Source organism: Colletotrichum paranaense (genome assembly GCF_030867605.1).
Source record: "Colletotrichum paranaense strain IMI 384185 chromosome Unknown Scaffold_25.1, whole genome shotgun sequence".
In the NCBI taxonomy this organism is placed as follows: Eukaryota; Fungi; Ascomycota; class Sordariomycetes; order Glomerellales; family Glomerellaceae; genus Colletotrichum; species Colletotrichum paranaense.
Window position 1 is genome coordinate 239,836 of NW_026848983.1, and position 18,033 is coordinate 257,868.

The window sequence follows — 18,033 nt, forward strand, 5'->3', positions numbered from 1 at the left end:
CAAACGCCCATTCTCATTCATTGGCCCGCCACCATCCCGAGGATGAGGAGCACAACATGGACATCTAGAATACAGTGTGCGCCTTAGACCCTCGCCAAGGCCACATTTACAGTACATCTCTCAACCGTTCCAGACAAATCGGCCCCCTTTGGCTCCGACTTGCGACCCTGTCGTCGTCGTCGTCGCAGCTCAGCTGATGAAGCAGAGGCAGCCCAGGCCGAGGTAGAAGACGAAGAGCGGGTACACGGCGATTCCAACGCGGTTCTTGACCACACCACTGCCCCCCAAGATGCTGACGCCTGCCGCCAGAGACCACGCGACAAGGACGAGGTACACGGGGACTCGGACCACGGTCGGGATGCCAAATGCAGAGAGGAGTGCCGCAATCACTAAGGGGAAGAGAGTGTATCCTATGATGCAGACACTTTGCGCGAAAGAGCTACAGTGGTTTGTTAGTATTCGCTGACACACACAACACAGAGAGCGACAAGGGGGAACGGTTCAACTCACATGCTTCCTCCCAACAGCTTAATCTGCAACGTCACCACAGCCTCTCCAATCCAAATCATGGCAAAGACACCGCTGAACACAACATCCTTCTGATCCGCCCTAGCATTGAAGCTGAGCAAGAGACTGAGGAGCAGGCAAAAGATGAGCGGGCCCCAGAGATCCCAGTCTCGCAGGCCGGGCGTCATGTTATTCTGCGATAGCAGCGCCTCCGAGTCCATGAAGCGGCTCGCCAGGCCCGTGAGCTCCTCCCGGGCGCCCGAGATGCCTGCGCCACGTATGTTGGCGTACGCGCCGCGCAGACCGTCGGCGTCGAACATGGTGCCGCCAAGCAGGTACTTGGGGTACAGCACCTCCCTCATCTTGGCCCAGACGGCGAGGAGATCGCGACGGAGCGTGTCCCAAACGGACTCGTCGATTGTGTTTTGCGGCGCGGCGCGGTCCTCGCCGGGTATGCGTGACGTCCAGGCGTTCTCGTTCAGTGGCCGCGAGGAGGAGGAGGAGCTCGAGCCGATGTTGCCCGTCAATGGCTGGCGCGAGGATGTGTTGCCGAGGGGGTCGTCGAAATCATCTAGATCAGCTTCATGACAGATGAAATGTTAGCTTGCCATCGTTTGGTCAGAATATTACATTCTCATATTGAAAGCTTACCATCATCAGGGTCAATCAAGTCGTCGTCAGGCAAGGGAGGGTTGGCATAATCGTCTCGTTTGCTCGTAGATGCCATGGCTGTAACTCGTGTAATTTAACAAATAACACTATTGTCGTGTCTTCGTCCTTCGTAATGGCCAAGAAGGGAGTACGTGAAATGTGTTCGTGGATATCGTTAGGGTTGAATTGCAAGTTGCTCTGCACTTTCAAGTTTCCGAGATGGGATGGTGACTTTCTGGATCTAATTGACGTACGTAGCAGCTTGCGACTCCTGGGATAAGGTAGACTCCACGGTTTCCTCCAGCGAAGCACTAATAGGTGGTCCAAGCTCCCTTGAATCGGAAAAAAAGAGATCCGCATCCCCGATCCACATGATGCCACGCCATCGCTAACTGGCCAGAGAAGGCCCCCTCCCGTCCGCACCGTCCAACGCGTTGGCCCCACTCCGTGCTGTACGGAGAACCCGCCCAAGCCTCAAGCCCGGATTCCAATGTGGATTCCCGTCTTGTCCATTGATGCGCCTGTACCCGTCAATGCTGAGGTTCATATCCGGATACATTTCGACATCAACCCTAGCTACACAATCATGGACCATCGTTCAACATAGAGTTCGGACGCGAGCTGGATAATGTTGCCCTGAATTACCTAGTTTGGATGAATACGCCCAAAAAAGAAGAAGAAAACCGAGCCAGCAAGCAACCCTACTGCCAAACATTCTATATACGAATATTCTCCTCCTTTGCGAGCTCGATGGCCTCCATTTCGCCTCGCGGGGTATCTTTTCATTTTTACCGTCCGTTTCTAGTAAAACGCGGAACGCCGATGCCTGGTACACACAACCCCTTTTCATGTCCTCTTTGTCAGAGGGGAAACCCGCCCCAATTCCCTCCTCCCCCCCCCCCCTTACCGTCATCAATCACTACTGACTTCCTTGGAGAGGTTTCAAAAAACCTCCTGCCTACTTAACTTTCCCAAATTGATCACATTCTGTTCGTTTGGAGTTCGCCAATGCGCTCCGATCAGTGTGAGATGGCCACCCACATACTGTCGTCTCCCGAGTCCGAGTGATTCAACTACTGCCATGGGTAGCGATAACCATGAGATGGATCATTTGGCCCTGTCGATCCATTTGAACCATTGCCGGAATTCCCGTCAATATGTCCGTTAGCCTGCCCATTAGCCTGCCCGTTGGACTGGCCATTGGGCTGTCCGTTCGAATGCCCGCCAGCATGTCCATTGGAATGGCCGTTCGCTTGGCCTTGGCCGTTGTACGGTGGGGGTATCTCGCCCCATGGCTGATTCTGCAGCGCTCCTCGTTGATCAAAACCATGTGACTGTGGTTGATGCTGCTGACGACCAGGCTGGTAGTCGTAATGAGGCTGCGGTTGATGATGCTGATGCTGTTGTTCTCGATGGTGGTTGTTCCTTGAGTAGGGGTCATACGCCGATGTGTAGGCAGGCTGTAAGCCGGGCCACGTAGGCGGCGCCGGCTGAGAGTAGATGTAGCTGCCCATCTGAGGCACATGGCTATACCCGGATGGTATGCCTTGGTTGTATGACTGTCGGTATGCCGCCGAGGGCGGACCAAATGTCTTTTCCTTGTCGTATTGCGTCCATCGGCGAACCGCCTGGTTTTCCGGTCCATGTAAAGAAGCACTCCCAGCATTGGGATCCCATATAGGGAGGCCACTATCTGGTATAGACTCGCCGCGCGGCATGCCTCGCGTGTATGTCGCGAGATTGCCATTGATTCCCACCAATGCCCAGGCGAAAACGGCAACATCTCTGATGGAGCTCATGAGATGGTCTACAGGTGGGCCCCCAGCAGCCATGACGTTGTCTTGCAAAGGCATGTACTGAGGCATGAGAGGAGGTCTGAAATTGTAGAGGGATTCCTGGGGGACTTGAGGCCGGATGGGATGATGACCCCAAGGCGCCGCAAAGAGACCATTGGTGTAGGTTGGGACAACCAATGGCGGGTGAGGTGCCGGAATTGGTGGGCGCGCTCTGCGAATGACGACGACAAGACCGTCAGACGTGCATGATACGACAGCTTCGAGCTCAAAGGCCTGGGGTGGTTCCCGGCGGCGGTTGCGCAGGGGTTCCGCGGGCGTCGATGCCTGGGCGGCTGATCCGTCGGCCGAAGGGGCGGAGGTAGCTGCAGTGTTCTGCGTCTCGTTGCTCGAGCCAGAGGCGTTTGTAGTCGCTGTTTGGTTCGCAGAGCTGTGGTTCGACATATCCGGACGGCCTTGGTCTTCTTGTTTGATGACAGGGCCGTCATCATCGTCAATATCCATGCGGCCATCGAGTTGGACGCCTCCGCCATCAGAGTCACTGGAGTTTCCGCTGTTGTGCTCTTCGTCTCCCTCCTCATCGTCAAAATCCTCAGGCCGACGCGGATCTCTGTACCAGAACCTCAAGTAGGCAATCGAGTCATTGGCCTTTGCACTTTCCAAGCAGCGAATGGCGTCCGGTAGGCAGTTCTCCTGTATGCACTCATAAAAGCTCTTGTCTTTGATCTGGTCGGGTCTAACGCCAAGAATCGACGAGACTGCATTGGTGGCGAACATGACGGTCAGAGTGCGGGTGAACCTATTGAGGATGAGAGCTGCGCGGGGCTCGCGTTCCACGGGAGGCATTCTGAATTTGGGTGAGAGATGCTCCAGCATGTGGTAGCGAGGATCCCGAGGGGAGCTTGAGAACAATCGTCGGATCTGAGGTGCTTCGACGGCTCGCCCTGTCACGACATTAGCATGAGAATGAATTGAAGGTGAGGCTGAAGTGTGTTCGCTTACTGTGACTCTTTTCGTCCCGTCGATAAATACTGGTACAGGCAACCAAGACATCGTGGACGACAGTGAAGCAGCATTCGCAGCTCACCCACTGGCCATCGCGGGCCATGATGCGAGCATAGTGAAGCACGGCTGCCTTGTCCAGCAAGACACCGCGACTGTGAATAGAGCGAGCGAAGGGTACCTCGTCGGGGTGAAAGAAGTCAAAGCATGATTTTCCCTGCACTTCCTGAGGGGTATAACCCAGTATGTCGTAGACTGAGTCGGACACGAATAATATGGCAGCGCTGGGGTCCGTGGAATGAATGGTCATGAACGTTTGCTCCATGGCAAAGAACAGTTGGCTCGTGGCTGAAACAAGGTCTGGGATATATGTCCGATTGAATCGCAATTACGTCCGTCTCTCTCGCACGTCGTCCGGAGTCTTAATCGGCTGCGAAGTAAGCCAAGTATGGTTTGAGAGAATGCTTGAATGCCGCGGAGAGCCTGGTGGATCCTCAATACCGCAAGGCGTCGAACCAGTGGCCGCGCCCAATAGAAGCTCGATTATCTCAAGCGGTAGCTCTAATACGTCTGGGGAATCAATCGGGTCTGAGCTGAGCGATTGTTTCTCTTAGATTGTGATTGACTGTAGTACGCGCTGGTTTGCTGGGCGTGGGACACAGATTGCGCTTTTGCTTCGCAAGCGAAGGCTGTCAGTCTCACTCTTACGGGCTATACCGATAGAGTGGCTGGGGCTGTGAAAACGGCGGGCTCGACTTATGTGACTGGCGCAGAGTAGCAGGAGTGCAGAGTATGGACGGTATTGCGTCGCGTCGTACACAGGCAGGTATGCGCAGTGAGAAAAAAGCGGACGGGAGGTGTTCAAGTGACAGTTGGCAGCTCGGTGCGGCTTACTGCAGAAGGGAGAAACGGGGGGCTGAAAGTCGAGGTGTAGTAGAATATCCAAGCTGATGGATAGTGCGGAGAGGGCGCAAGCCGGTCAGAACGAGACCGTTTTGTGGTGGTGGTAAAGGAGGGTTTTTGGCGTTGGCGGGGGTTGTAAACGTCGCGGTTCCTTCGAAGTTAAGGTAGTCTGAGTTTGAGGTACATGCAGATACAGACGACCTGACGTAGTGGATGTACTCGGACGTTGAACGAAGGTTGGCTGAAATCTCGAAGAAATACGTCGAGGGTATGCGAGGAGATGCAACCTAGGTATTATCTGCACCGTACTCCGTAGCTGCAGGTAGCTAGGTAAGGTAGGTAGGTAGGTAGACTAACTCAAGCAGCAGGCAAGGTTTAAAAAAAAAAAAAAAAAAGGTAAGGTAGGTTAGATAAGTTGGGACGAGCCGAGCTGCTAGTGGCGAAAACGATGGGTTGCTTGTTGATTGCGGGATGCCGTTGGTTGTTCAAGTTTGGGTCCAGAATGACAGAGAGAACAAACACCTAATAGTGTAGTAAAGGCTGAGAGAGAGGAGGAGGAGGAGGAAGAAAAAAGAAGGAGGAGATCTGAAGGAGTGCCATGTAGGTATTGCAAATGGGCGGAGGAGGCGAGCATCTTTTATGACAGCTCGTTTGGCAAGTGGTTTGGCAAATGTGATTTGAGAGAGAGAGAGAGAGAGGCTGCGGCGGCGGCGACTGCGGCGGCGGGGGGACGGGAGTGAGGTGGAGGTGGAGGGAGGGCCGGGGGGGGGGATGTCCAGCTCTCTGCGCTGAGGCTTCTTCTCCTCTGCTTCCATTTTGCTTTGCTTTGCTTTCGTCTCTGCTCTCTGCTCTCTGCTCTGTGACGGCACCGCACCGCAGCGCGCATCTTCTCATCAGTGAGTCTGCAGCACAGCGTCCCCCTCCTCTCTACGGAGTAGACTCCCCCCCAGTCAGCCAGCGACTCGGTTTTCGCAAAAACGGATAGGGCAAAAGATTGGTGAGGAGAACTGAGGTGACAGGGCCCAGCTGAGCAGAACAGGGTCCCGGGGCCCAGACCCCCCTCCATCGTCTTGCACCACCAGGTGTGACTGCGAAGTATGTATGGATACCACCACGACTTCGACTACTGTGTCTCCGTACGCAGTATGGATACCACAAGGGTCATGAACACGGCTGTCGACTTCTCCAACGTCGACCTTCACCTGCGAATACTTAACCCCTGGTAGCTGAGCAAAATGTGGGTGCGTAAAGCATGCCCGCGCGCTACAGAGTGTCAGTATCCTTACGGACGGGATACACAGATGAGACTTGATAGTTGAGACAGAGAGGCCAGACAGATGGATACCCTTGGACGAGGTATCTCTCCGGTCCCCGCTACGGGTACGGATACACAGACACAGGCACAGGGGGCAGCTTCGACCGACAGAACACTCAGAGACGTGCCAGGCTCCATAGGTAGCCATCATCCATCATCCATCATCCATCATCCATCCTTGCGGATGCCGTGCGGCTTGCCTGGGTCATGATCATCTTCTCTCGCGCCAGGGCCACGCTTTCAGGGTATCACCATCCCCCCAGACCAAAAAGTACAACTACTTTGGTGCCTACACAGAGTGACAGACTCTCTGGATAACACAAAGCGACAGAGCAGTACCCATCAGCTCAGTATCCGCACTTCCCAACGTCTAGCACCGTATGCCCGTGTACGGATATCCATAAAAGGGCACTAAGACAGGGGCAGGGGTTCGAGAGTGTCTTTCCCCCCAAACTCATACGTAGCCCAGCTGGAGCTATGTCCTCCATGTCACAGTATAATTCGCCAATCCATACCTCCATGGGAAATAAGGGAATAAGACTGCTCAGCTAGTATCGCTTCGGTTAGCTGACCTACATACGTCCGTACTACCCGCCGTGCCGCGCTGCTCTGTTCTGTTCCAACCAGCTACACGTATAGACTCCATCTGTCCCTCGACGACGATATAGCGTGTGTGATAACATCCCTATGCTGCTTTCTGTTACCAAGGTATCCGTAGATGGTGGCAGCGGAGGAATCGGCGATCGTCTGCAACTCTACTCTGTATCCGGACCAATACAGCCACCTTTTTTTTTATGAATGCCCCCGAGATTGCAACGCTTGTTGATGGGGGGAGGGGCTTATTCAATTGACGTTGACAGCGGGGCAGAATAAAATGCAACTATGCCCGTTCCTTGTTTTCATATCTGGCGCATTTTTTTTATTCTTTCTTTTTTATCCTCCTCCCTGGCCCATGTTTGGATTGTCGAGCCGCCTCCAGGCACAGCAATGCTGTGTCAACAAATCATACCAATGGTGATCAGAGCCCAGCTTGTCACGTCTGCTCTCCCAGCCGAGGGGAGGAGGGCTGGAAAAAAAATGGGCAAAATGAAGTGATGTACCAAGTGGTGGTAGACACTCTCGAACCGGGATACTACTCCCATAGTCTTGCGCTCGGAGGGACCCGGCCATACTCAACCGCGAACCCGATGAACATTGATTAAATGTTACACACTCTGCCGGGTGCTTGGATGGGATGTCAGAGGGATTGATGTGTCTCCGACACTGAGCTCCAGCCTCCAGTCTATACCCCGGCTCCTGGAGGAGCGGGTAACCAATCTACAGAACATCGTACAAGGTCAGGCAGGCATCGTTGCCGCACAACGTGCCAAGTTGCCTACTACCCGGTGCGAGCGTCCACGCCGCGTTGGAGACAGGCCGCACAGTCACTTCATGCCGTTTAATGGTGGCTAGATACTGCTGAGACAAACCGTTGAGAAACATTGCAGAGCTGGAACCTAAGATCCTTGTCCACATGGCCCGGATACAACGTCCTGCATCGAGCGTCAACATTTTCGAACGCGGATGGACTCGCTCGAGCTGTCTGCCAACAGCTGCCATTGGAACCAGCGCCATCCGGAGGTGTCGAACTGTCGAATAGTGAGCATAGATGATAGACAACAGCCGCTGGTACCTGCGTGTGCATGGGTTCGCGCAGTGAGGGCCGGGCTAGTTGTTAAAATTGCCGCCATATATCCATACTCGATAGTTGAGACCTTGGTCTGTTGCTCTTTCGAGCCGAAATCCGAGCAAGATCACCCTCGAACCGCGTCAGTCCCGACATTTTCGCCGGGCATTGGCGATGCTGTGGGTTGATGCATAGCCTTTCGCCTCGCGGAATTGCACGCATTCGAGAACAAGCTGCCGTACACTAGATGAGAGAAAATCTTCCGTCATCAATCATTCGATTTTGAAAATCCAAAACCAACAGCAAGCTCATGTTGACGAACGAGCTGCGAGCTTCTGCGTCGAGCTGTCCACTTCTTTTGCCATGCCCATGTCCATGATATCGAGAGCAGACATGGGGTTTGGGGATCTCGCAGGGGTGATCGGACAGTTCTTGTCTTGTTTGGGAAGAGCTTGCGAGAACGCGGCCCTTTATCCCAATTCGAACTGACAGCCGATGGATATTGCAGGGCAGCAGAGCCCGTTTCCCTTCCCCAAGCTCTCGTCACTGACGCTTGCTGTCTCCTCGTCAGGCCGCCCGTCATCCGTGTGAACGGGAGTGAAAAAGGCTAAAATGGCGTCCGTGTGGGTTGAGCGTCCGGGCAGGGGAGGGCGCTATGCTCTGCTAGGCATAGCTTGATGTCTGACTTCAGTTGACAGCTGTGAAGACATCAGAACCCGGTTCACCAGTTGGGATCGACTGCTAGGATCCCTGAGCCAGTCCGAAAGCCACAGCTCGTGTGGCCCATGTCTTCAAACTGTCCCTGCTCGTAATTATCACGACTTCTTCCTCTTCGGAAAACCCGAGGGGGCATTCGTGCACAGTCCTTGCCAAGTCAGATGCGGAGGGTCGTTCTTGCCAGAACGTTACGTACGGATGTTTCCGTCGTCCCAGGCCCCTGAATTTCAACAGATGAGATCGTCAATAACACAATCTTTTTGTTTTTCGCCAAACGTACGTAACTCTGGCACACTTTCGGAGTCAACACAAACAATGTTGAGCGTACTCGAGCCAGATGAAGAGAAGTTAATCTGAACACCACCCAAAGTGGAGGGAAGCTGTTGATCGTTGGAGGCTCGAGACGTATGCGCCGCTCGTACGGAGTATCTTGAAAGTAGCTATCGATGTCTAGGTACCTTACTAGAGAATATGCAATGTGTATATCGACTGGACACTTTTATCCTGTTTGCCTCAAGACTCATTTTGTTCCCCTCTCCTTCACCAGATGAAGAATTGGACTGTCTCTTTGAAAGTTGCAGGGGCCCTCGATGTCCGTTCGTGACGTGAACCACATGTAGACAGCATGCCGAGAACGCGGTGCCAGGTCGCGGGGGGCGGATGGTTTGTGCGACCGACATGAAAGATATCGCAGCGGCGTACCCAGCATGGCCCACGGACAAAGACCCACGACGGGACAGGTTTATTAACAGTTTGCGGATCCCAATTGCCATGACACAGCTGTCAGGGGTTGAACAGACATGGAGGGATCCGTACAGTGCTCCGTAGACGTATGGTATTGACAGGCCGGAGCATAATGGGATTTCTTGCTGTACATACGAGGGCGATGCAGGCTCGATATCGAAATGCGGTGATGGATGGTTGGCATCGAGACTCGACGATTGGGCGGTATGAGAATTTGCAAGACACGAGGGCCTTTGAAGATGGCGACCCGCCGTCATTTCTCATATCCCTGGATGCCAGCTGACGTATCCTCAAATGATGTGCCTCTTTGTCTTGCGAATGCGATTGAGGAATCAATGCTTCGTGCCTGCGCTGATGTCGTACTGCACTACTGCCATTCTGTGTGCAATGCAATGAGTACCGGGATGCAGAGACGAAGCCTGGGAACAGTATCGTTTTTCGAGAATTGAGTATCAAACTATGATGAGAAGCTAGTCAGACGAGCTCTCACGTTACACAAAAGACTTGGATATCACGCGGCGCCGCAACAATCAGCCTCCATACCTTTTCGCGCCTGGTTTGCCTCTTGGATAATGCAGGGCGTTCTTTAGTCTGATGCTAGGTGATGCTCAGCGCTTGCATAATGGTGTCTTGCGGCATCAGCCGTCTGGCATCTGCTTGAGAGGTCTCAGACTCGTACAGATACTACGCGAAACCATTTCAGTAGTCGACGTTTGAAGATGGCTTGGTCTGTGAGGTGAGGTAGGTAGCGTAGCGTCAAGTGAGGTGCTGAGGTAGAGTAGTAGTGTCCGCGGGCCAGGAAAAGAGCCGGTGCGGCCACACCAGTATCCACTATCCCTGGAGATCCGCTCTTTCCCTGCACCAATTCGACATGGAATTGGCCCGGAGGACGAACCGTGCAGGACACACACCCCGGGGAAAGAAGGACCCTAAGGCAAGGCGAGGTAAAGTAGGTAAGGTGTTAAGGTAGGGTTCCTTAGGGAGGTACAGCGTTCCGAGGTACCGGACGACAACTCAGTTTTTCTTGGATACCTTCATCAAGGTGCCATTGCCCTAGAAAGGTTGGTAGGTGTGCCAAACTTCGCTCCGCACTTCAAGTACTCAATTCTTGGAACGGTACAAGAGTATCCGGTCTCTTTTGTCATCGACCGATCTAATAGCCCTGTCTCCCCTCTCTTTTCTCAACATCCCGTTGCTCCTCCTAGGCTTTCGATGTCGAGGAAGGCTTGACGTTTCCTCGATCAATCACCTCCTAATCACATCCTAATCACCCTCCTTAGGAAGCCATCCCCGTCCCCAAATATCATTTTTCTTCCGAGTCTGCTGTCAAAACATGGCAAAAATGACGGAGACATTTTGGGTTTGAAGTCTTGTTATTTGACGGCGCCTCAATGATATCGCCTCCTTCCCTGTCATATGCCCGAAGGGGAAATCGCAGGTCTTTTTGAACCTGCAGCTGGTAGTTCTCTGAATGTTTGCTCGCCCTTGTGCCCTCCCGCCAGGTAGATACGTTAGTACGCAGCCGGTTTTGTTGACTTCTCAGCCATGGTAGTTTCAATGATGACCGAATGACAATAGTTTTGTATCATCGCTCGCGTGTCACCTTCTGTATGGACAATCTTTGGTTTACACATCGAATTGACGTACCCATTCATACTTTGGGTTTGGGGCAGATCCGAGCTTCTGGACCGAGTCACTCCTTGGACAAGGCATCTTCATAGACCGAGAACGCGAATCAACATAGTGGCCGATGCCTACTTGTACCACAAAATTGCTTCACACCGTGGTAGATGGGCGAAATAAGCCGTTGTCCCAACGAGGTAGTTTTCCCAATTTCAATGAAGGTGTTCCTGATCAAAGACTCGCTCAGTCTTTATTAAGAGGCGGGGTTGATGAGAGAAAATGGTGCAAAATGTGGCCCAAATTCATACTTGTTGGAAGCTTGGGGACCTGGAGAAATCCCGGTCGTGATAAAATCGGAAATGGCTCGAGGTTGCTGATGTGATGTTCTCGTGGCCGGTGCTGTTCGAGGGCTAGCGCAACCGTTAAAGGCGTTTCCATCATCAACCCCAATTGACCCCTTCCTCCACTGATTCGGGCGCTGCAGCGGCCCCGGCCCGGCCTTGACTAGGTACCTAGGTATTCGAGGTTCCGTCAACCACGGGGCGGCCCACTAAAGCGGAAAGTTCCTATTGACGAGTGCGCGACCGACTGCGTGTTCTATTTTCAAAGTTTCCTCTTTTCACGTCCACATTCGGCGAGAACAAGTGAGAAAACGCAAGCCCCACCTGCCGGGCTCCGTCTCCTTCCTTTGCAATTTACCTGCTAGGTGAGCTACCTTACCTTGCCCTGCATTGCTTCATTACCTTGCTACCTAGGTACACCGTACCTTGAGTTCACGCGCTAGACACGGAGCATTCTTACCGATTTCTTTCTGTTGCCAACTGCCACTTTCATTGTATAGCATTGCCTTGCTCTTTGTCAATTCTCTCTGCTTACCTTATCTTACCTAGGTACTTAGTGCACCCGTAACGGAAGTCCGACTTGAGGTTATGACCTGGGACCAGAGCAGCTACAACTAACAAGAGTCCTTGCACAAAACACACGCCAATAAACACAAAGCTAATCTCGAGTTATCAACTGCATCTCGACGCGTCTTGCCTCCCTCTCACGCCCTCCGCCCGCAGTTGCACTCTGACAGACAAGACTATCCGCAAGAAGTTTCCGCGCAAAAGAGTCGGTTGGCCATCTCTGAACTTCAGGCCTGGGTTGCCTTCAACGCGTCCTCCGATTCCGACCTCTATTGACATTCAATTTTGTCATGGCCCCCACCTCAACACCAACTCCATATGACTTTCCGAGACTGAGAGTCTCGGTTCATCTCGAGGTACTTGCTCCCCCTTTCTTTGAGCTAGCCGGACTGGGGTCGATGACCCCTTACTGCTCTTAGTCTATTCTTATCTTTTCTCCATTACCCGTGTATCTATGGATTCCCATCAGAGTTATCCCACCTGCAATAGCTACATTGAGAATGCCATGTTCTTTACGTGGCTCTTTGCCGTTCAATAGAGTTTCCGCTAACATGAGTTGTAGGATGACACTAGGTTCCTCGCTCAAGATGATCCGGTGCCTGGTAAGCCCCGCCCCAGCATTATCTCGAGGCATGCTATCAACCGTGGCTAATCTCGCCTCAGAGTTCTTTGATGTCAAATTCTGCCCCTATCAGCCATTGGATGCGAGACCCGTCTTCGCCGCCGTCAGTAAGAAGCATGTAAGTTGCTGCATCCGAGTACTTGTCTTGGGAGTGATCTTTGAGCCCTGACCTCCTCTCCAGATAATAGTTTGTCGCCTCACTGCAGCTGCCGACGATTCGAATCCATGCGAAATTATCAGCATAATACGGGATGATGATGTGCGTCCTCCCTAGTATTCAAATTACCCACAGCAGCCTCGGCAACTGACTCGAATCAAGACTGAGGCAAGAAATTACTCCTGCACTTGGACAAGAGACGCGGAGACCGGCAGGCCGCTATTGTGCTACGGCGGTGAAGACGCCAAGATCAAGGTTTACGACATAATCGAACAGAAGCTCGTCAACGTGAGTTGAGACACATCCAACGTATTCTGCAGAGGTTTTGCTCACATCTCACTTAGTGTCTCGTAGGCCACGGCGGAGTGAGTCATGTCTGGATAATATCACATATTGGGGGCTCCCGCTGATGAATCTTCAGGACGTTTGTGACGTGGTCACGTCTCCGATAGACCCTCTGATTATCGCCTCGTGTTCCGACGATACGACAGTCCGGATATGGAGTCTAGATCCCAAACATGAGAAGCAGCCCTGCTTGTGCATTCTTGGAGGCGAAGGTCATTACTGGAACCTGCTAACATTGGTACGTATAGCTCTATTGCCGCGTCCTGGTCGCAACTCTGAGGCTAACTCTTGTGTATAGGCATGGCACGACACGGGCCGATATATTCTTTCCGCCGGCCATGACCAGATTATCAACCTCGTAGGCAATAATTCCATGCGCCGCTCCCATGTCCCATGATTAACAGACCGCACAGTGGACAGTACCAGACCTTCCCACTGAGCACACCGACCGCCCAGTGGAGGTTCATTATCCTCACTTCTCAACGTCAGAGGTTCACAGTAGTCTCGTGGATTGGTTAGTCTTTGCTTGAAAAACTGCATATTACACAGTACTGATTTCTCACAGCGTGTCCTTCTATGGCGACTACATTCTTTCTAGAGCCTGCCACGATGATGTGATTGTCTTGTGGAAGATTGAAGGCTTCTCGTCCCAGGACCCGCCCCCTCCGCAGTCCATGGCCCCGACAACCATCAACCCGGCCAATCTCACCCGCTCTGCCTTCAGCCCGGGCGTTTCGGCAGAATGTCCAGCTCCCTACACGCGGCTCATCGAGTTCCAAACGCTCGGTTGCGGCCCGCAATTCTTCATGCGGTTCAAGCTGCACTTCGTCCCCGATCAGCACCCTATTCTAGCCTTCTGCAACGCCAACGGCAAAATCTACTTTTGGGACTTTGAGCAGATAACAGGCTTCCATGACTACGTCAACGCCGTCAAGAGGCCCAAGAGAGACGGCGACGAGGCCGTTCTGAAGCCCAGTTGGCTGCCGGCCATCACCCATCGGGCCAATACGAACGGCAAGGCCGCGCCGACGGTCCGAGAGAAGAAGGCGGCCGACAAGGCTCACCGGACGGAGCTCGAGCAGATTCCCGAGCTGAGGGCCCAGTACAACCAGGAAACGCTGCAGACGTGGGATGGCAAGTTCACCGTCGGCAACCCTCAGGTGCCTCTGAAGCCCCACAAGATTGAGAACTGCGGCGCTTCGACTTTCGTTGGTAGACAGGTTGCTTGGAGCCCCGGAGGTGAATGGTGCGTCGTTGTGGGTAGCTCCAACTTTGCTCTTGTTTTCCAGAGATGGGTACCCAAGAAGGATGCGTGAGTGACTTAATAGGATGGAGGGGTGTTGGAGGGTAACACCAGATAGAGAGGACGGTCCCTTGGTCCGTCTCAACCTCTCTGATGCTCTCGACTAGGTAGCTTAGTTTTCCGCGTCAGAATAGTATTGGCCAGCGCTTCTAGCTAGCTGTACGATACTCTCTGAAGGGGAGTGACGAGAAGACAGGCAACATAGGTCCCTCGTCCTCCTCAACGGGCGCCATCAGCTTCTGAATCAAAGCATCAAATTTCCCGCCGTGCTCCGCCATCTTCTGAAAGCTGCTCCGCGCGTTATTCCTCTCCGCCTCCCGCCGCGCCCTGGCTTCCGCCATCTGGCCGCCCTCCTCGTCAAGCGTGTACGACGGGATGAGCAAGTCGCCGATGTAGAGCGACACCATCCCGCGCACCCGCCACAGCTCGGCGCTGTGCGAAAAAGGCCGATCCTCTAGCAGGTCGTTCATGCGGCCCGCCACTTCGCGCAGCATGTCGAGCGTCTTGAGCCGGATCTGGTCCCTCGCCTGCCGCAGCCGCGTGTCCCGCCCGTTGACCTGCTCAGACGACCGGAGGCCGGATCCCTCCATCATGCTGTCATACCCGGCACCGCCGTCGAGGAGCGAAGAAGGCTCCTGCCACGACTCATCCTCCCAATCCTCCGCCTCGCGATTCACCCGCCTCAACGAGGCCGCGTGCTGCGCATGCACCTGGAAAACCTCGTAACTCAACAGCGCAGGCCAAAAGTCGACGGCGCACACGGCGTGACGGTGCTTGTAGTTGTAAGGAAACCGCTGGATCAGGTCCCGAAAGTACTCGCGCACACGCGGGGCGTTGGCGAACGGGTACGCCTCGTCGTCCGTGGCTGTGGCGCGCGCGCTGCCGCCCTCGCGCATGAGGATCTCGGCGCCGAGGGCCCAGTAGTGGTTGCGCCGCACGTCGACGGGTTTGCCGTGGGCCGTGGACCGCGCGAGGATGCCAAAGGCGCGCTTGGCGTTGGCGACGTCGCCGGCGTCTAGGAAGCCGTAGATTGCCCGAACGAGGGGCCGGAAGGGGGATTTTTCAGAGGCGTATTTTGGTTTTAGGGTGCTGTCCTTTTTCTTGCGGCGGCGCTTCTTGTCGTCTTCTTCTTCCTCTAGATCCTCTTCGCCTTCCTCTACCTCGCTGGTCTCGAGCGCTTTTAATAGAGACGCCGACGAGGCGGACGGTCCTACGCGGGCCGGCGCATCTGGGTCCTGCCAGTGGCGGTGCGGAAATTTGCGCTGCGTCCTCGAGGGCAGCTCATCCGTCTCTGCGAGACCGGCTAGATGGAGCTGGCGGAGGATGGAAGGAGTATGGCTGAGCGGGTTGATGGAGTCGCTGGGGAGCTGAGACTGGTATCTATACTCGTTGCTGTCGCTCATCGACATCGCTGAGGCAGACCTCTTGCGGCTGGTGGCTGGCTGGCTCATGGTCGCTTTCGCCCAGTGCGAGGGCCCATGTGATGAGGTTCTGATAACACGGGTAGAGCTATCGATGTCGAATATTTTATGAATATGTTGGTATTGTTATTGAAGGTTCATTTCTCTTGGTCGGCTTGAGTGAGGTTGAGGTAGTGGTGTAAGTAAGGCGAGTGTGTGGTGAGAATTCGGTCAAGAGTGAAGCGGGGCCGTCTGCTTTATTTACACTGTGTCTACCACAAGGGTACCAAGCATCGAGGGATGGACGTGGAAGCTTCAACAAGCTGCTCGAAATTACTTAGCGCCAGACTTCATGACTGCCTTTCTGTTGGAATTCAGTTCAAGTAATTGTCTATGGCTAAATATTGTGATCAGGGGTCCAGGGCAGCCTTGTTCTTGATCTTCATCTGCTCTTCACCCTAACTCGATCTAAGAAGTATCGCTCCGGAGTGAGCGTGCTTAATCATTTCCCCCCAACTCTTGGGTTTCTTTGTAAGCTTGTCATCACGATAGTCCCGTACAGCTGCTAGTTCCAATTGATCGAAATTTGACCTGCCTCGAGGTACTACGCACTTCAAGCTCTATTTGATCTTGGGGCAAGGCAAGCAAAGCCTCAACTAACCCATTTTTCCCGTCTCGAGACTCAACAACCGACAAAGGTCATGTTGTGGTAAATTCCTGGAATTGAACCCCATAGTCCAGCATGGAACGTAGGAAAAGAGGCACTTTCACGATAGCTGCCTTTGTGTGTGTATGCATCAAGTCATGGGAAGGGAAAAAAAGCAACGTCTCGATGTATCTTTGGTCATCACAGTCGCCTAATGTACATTATCTAGAATTGGCAAGTGTCTTCAGCAGTTACAAGCATCCGCTTACGCAGACTTGCGCTCAAAGTAAGTCCACTGGCCCTCAACAGGCTTCTCCTCAAGGTCCTCCCATCTGATTATGGCTGTTAGCAAGGTCGGGAGAAAATGGATGAGAGAGGAAAGAACGTACACCTTGGCCTGGGTCATCACATCCACGAGCTTCAGCTCGCCCTCGGCAACCTGAATGACCTCCTCAATGAGGCCGGCTCCGATCTTGGTCTCCAACTCGGAAATCCTACAACATGTCAGTATAAGCCCCCCTTCCCCGTTGCTAGCAAAACCGTCTCGATGTGAGGGTCCTGCTCCGGGAAAACACAAAAACGTACTGGTCGGCCGTCAATTGCGGCTCCGCCTCCCACTGCACCTTGGCAACATCGTTCAGGTCCTTGCGGTCGGCGAGAAGCTGGTGGTCCTTTCGCTCGGCCTCGCTACGGGGGCCCTCCAGGGTACCGCCCTCGTCCTTCTCGCCGTCCCACTCCTCGTAGCGGACGTCCTGCTCCTCGTGCTGTGTCGCGACGACAAACGTCCTGCCGCCGAGCTTCACCGTCCGCGCGCCGCTGCCGTCGACGCGGCCGCTGACGAGGCGGAACTGTTCGGGCTTCTCCTTGACAATCTGCTCGGCCCTCTTCTCCCACTCGGGGTATCCGGGCGGTACCGTCGCTTCGACGAGGCTGAGGCGGTGCTTCGTGATGGCTTCGACCGATTGGCGGTAGAGGGAGGACTCGGGGACCGTCTGGAGCTTCTCGAGGGTGGTACCGTACAGGTAGAGCAGCGTCGACCGCGGGCTGTTGTGCGTCCAGAGGCCGGTGAGACCTGTCGGGGTGCCGGCTTCGAGATAGCGAGCAGGCTTGACGCCCGCGAGCAGGCGAAATGTTCTCCGCATGGTTGCGATATCAATTGGCTCGAATTGGAGATCGCGGGTGTTCGGTGAATTGAGCTATGGAGCGCAAGGTCGGCAGCACTTGGGGAGGTAGTGTCGCTTGGATTTCGTTGACCAGTAGATTTCCTTACATAAGTCAGCACTCCGAGTCACGTGACTCTATTCTGTCAGTCAGACACTCTCGGAGGTGCAAATGTGCATCGCTTTTTGATAGCATTTATTCCAATCCAATACATGCATTTGACAAGCTTAGGGATTTCGGCCGCATTCTGTGCTTCACTCAAGATTTTGAGTGAAGTGGTGACGGCAATTTGGGAACCAAATATTGTCATTCGCATGACGCTTCATCGATGATGCACTACTGATATCATGACCAACGAGAGACTCTCTCGACATGAACACACGATAGGTAGGCATGTAGGCTGGCACTGGATTGATAAAGCGGACAAGCCATTTGAATTTTGTGCCAAACCGTACTGCCAGCCGCAATTGCTGGGAGTCGTTCGGAACTCGTCAAACATGAAAACAACTCTATATTCAGAAGCCGTAAAATCAACCTTGAACGACGTAACCAGGACGCTCTCACACCCTA

At 53.7% G+C, this 18,033-nt stretch overlaps 6 protein-coding genes across 6 annotated transcripts; 1 reads left to right on the top strand and 5 right to left on the bottom strand.

The window, feature by feature from the left end:
- Window positions 1-189: 189 nt before the first annotated feature.
- CPAR01_16466 (Yip1 domain-containing protein) lies at window positions 190-1,234 on the bottom strand (the record flags this gene model as incomplete). The annotated part of the gene is made up of 3 exons (XM_060500711.1): window positions 190-439; window positions 511-1,087; window positions 1,159-1,234. The coding sequence occupies 3 exons, from the start codon at window positions 1,232-1,234 to the stop codon at window positions 190-192; spliced, it is 903 nt and encodes a 300-aa protein (XP_060340624.1).
- Window positions 1,235-2,231: 997 nt separating this feature from the next.
- CPAR01_16467 (uncharacterized protein) lies at window positions 2,232-4,278 on the bottom strand (the record flags this gene model as incomplete). Its single annotated transcript, XM_060500712.1, has 2 exons — window positions 2,232-3,895; window positions 3,954-4,278. The coding sequence occupies 2 exons, from the start codon at window positions 4,276-4,278 to the stop codon at window positions 2,232-2,234; spliced, it is 1,989 nt and encodes a 662-aa protein (XP_060340625.1).
- Window positions 4,279-7,104: 2,826 nt separating this feature from the next.
- Window positions 7,105-8,420, bottom strand: CPAR01_16468 (uncharacterized protein; the record flags this gene model as incomplete). Its single annotated transcript, XM_060500713.1, has 3 exons — window positions 7,105-7,488; window positions 7,600-7,722; window positions 8,160-8,420. 3 exons carry the CDS (start codon window positions 8,418-8,420, stop codon window positions 7,105-7,107), a joined length of 768 nt encoding a protein of 255 aa, XP_060340626.1.
- Window positions 8,421-12,119: 3,699 nt separating this feature from the next.
- Window positions 12,120-14,269, top strand: CPAR01_16469 (WD domain-containing protein; the record flags this gene model as incomplete). Its single annotated transcript, XM_060500714.1, has 10 exons — window positions 12,120-12,185; window positions 12,392-12,431; window positions 12,493-12,569; window positions 12,633-12,710; window positions 12,771-12,896; window positions 12,953-12,973; window positions 13,030-13,191; window positions 13,252-13,311; window positions 13,367-13,467; window positions 13,519-14,269. 10 exons carry the CDS (start codon window positions 12,120-12,122, stop codon window positions 14,267-14,269), a joined length of 1,482 nt encoding a protein of 493 aa, XP_060340627.1.
- A 136-nt stretch (window positions 14,270-14,405) lies between these two features.
- Window positions 14,406-15,707, bottom strand: CPAR01_16470 (uncharacterized protein; the record flags this gene model as incomplete). Its single annotated transcript, XM_060500715.1, has 1 exon — window positions 14,406-15,707. One exon carries the CDS (start codon window positions 15,705-15,707, stop codon window positions 14,406-14,408), a length of 1,302 nt encoding a protein of 433 aa, XP_060340628.1.
- An 860-nt stretch (window positions 15,708-16,567) lies between these two features.
- CPAR01_16471 (uncharacterized protein) lies at window positions 16,568-17,444 on the bottom strand (the record flags this gene model as incomplete). Its single annotated transcript, XM_060500716.1, has 3 exons — window positions 16,568-16,634; window positions 16,692-16,796; window positions 16,888-17,444. The coding sequence occupies 3 exons, from the start codon at window positions 17,442-17,444 to the stop codon at window positions 16,568-16,570; spliced, it is 729 nt and encodes a 242-aa protein (XP_060340629.1).
- Window positions 17,445-18,033: the final 589 nt, after the last annotated feature.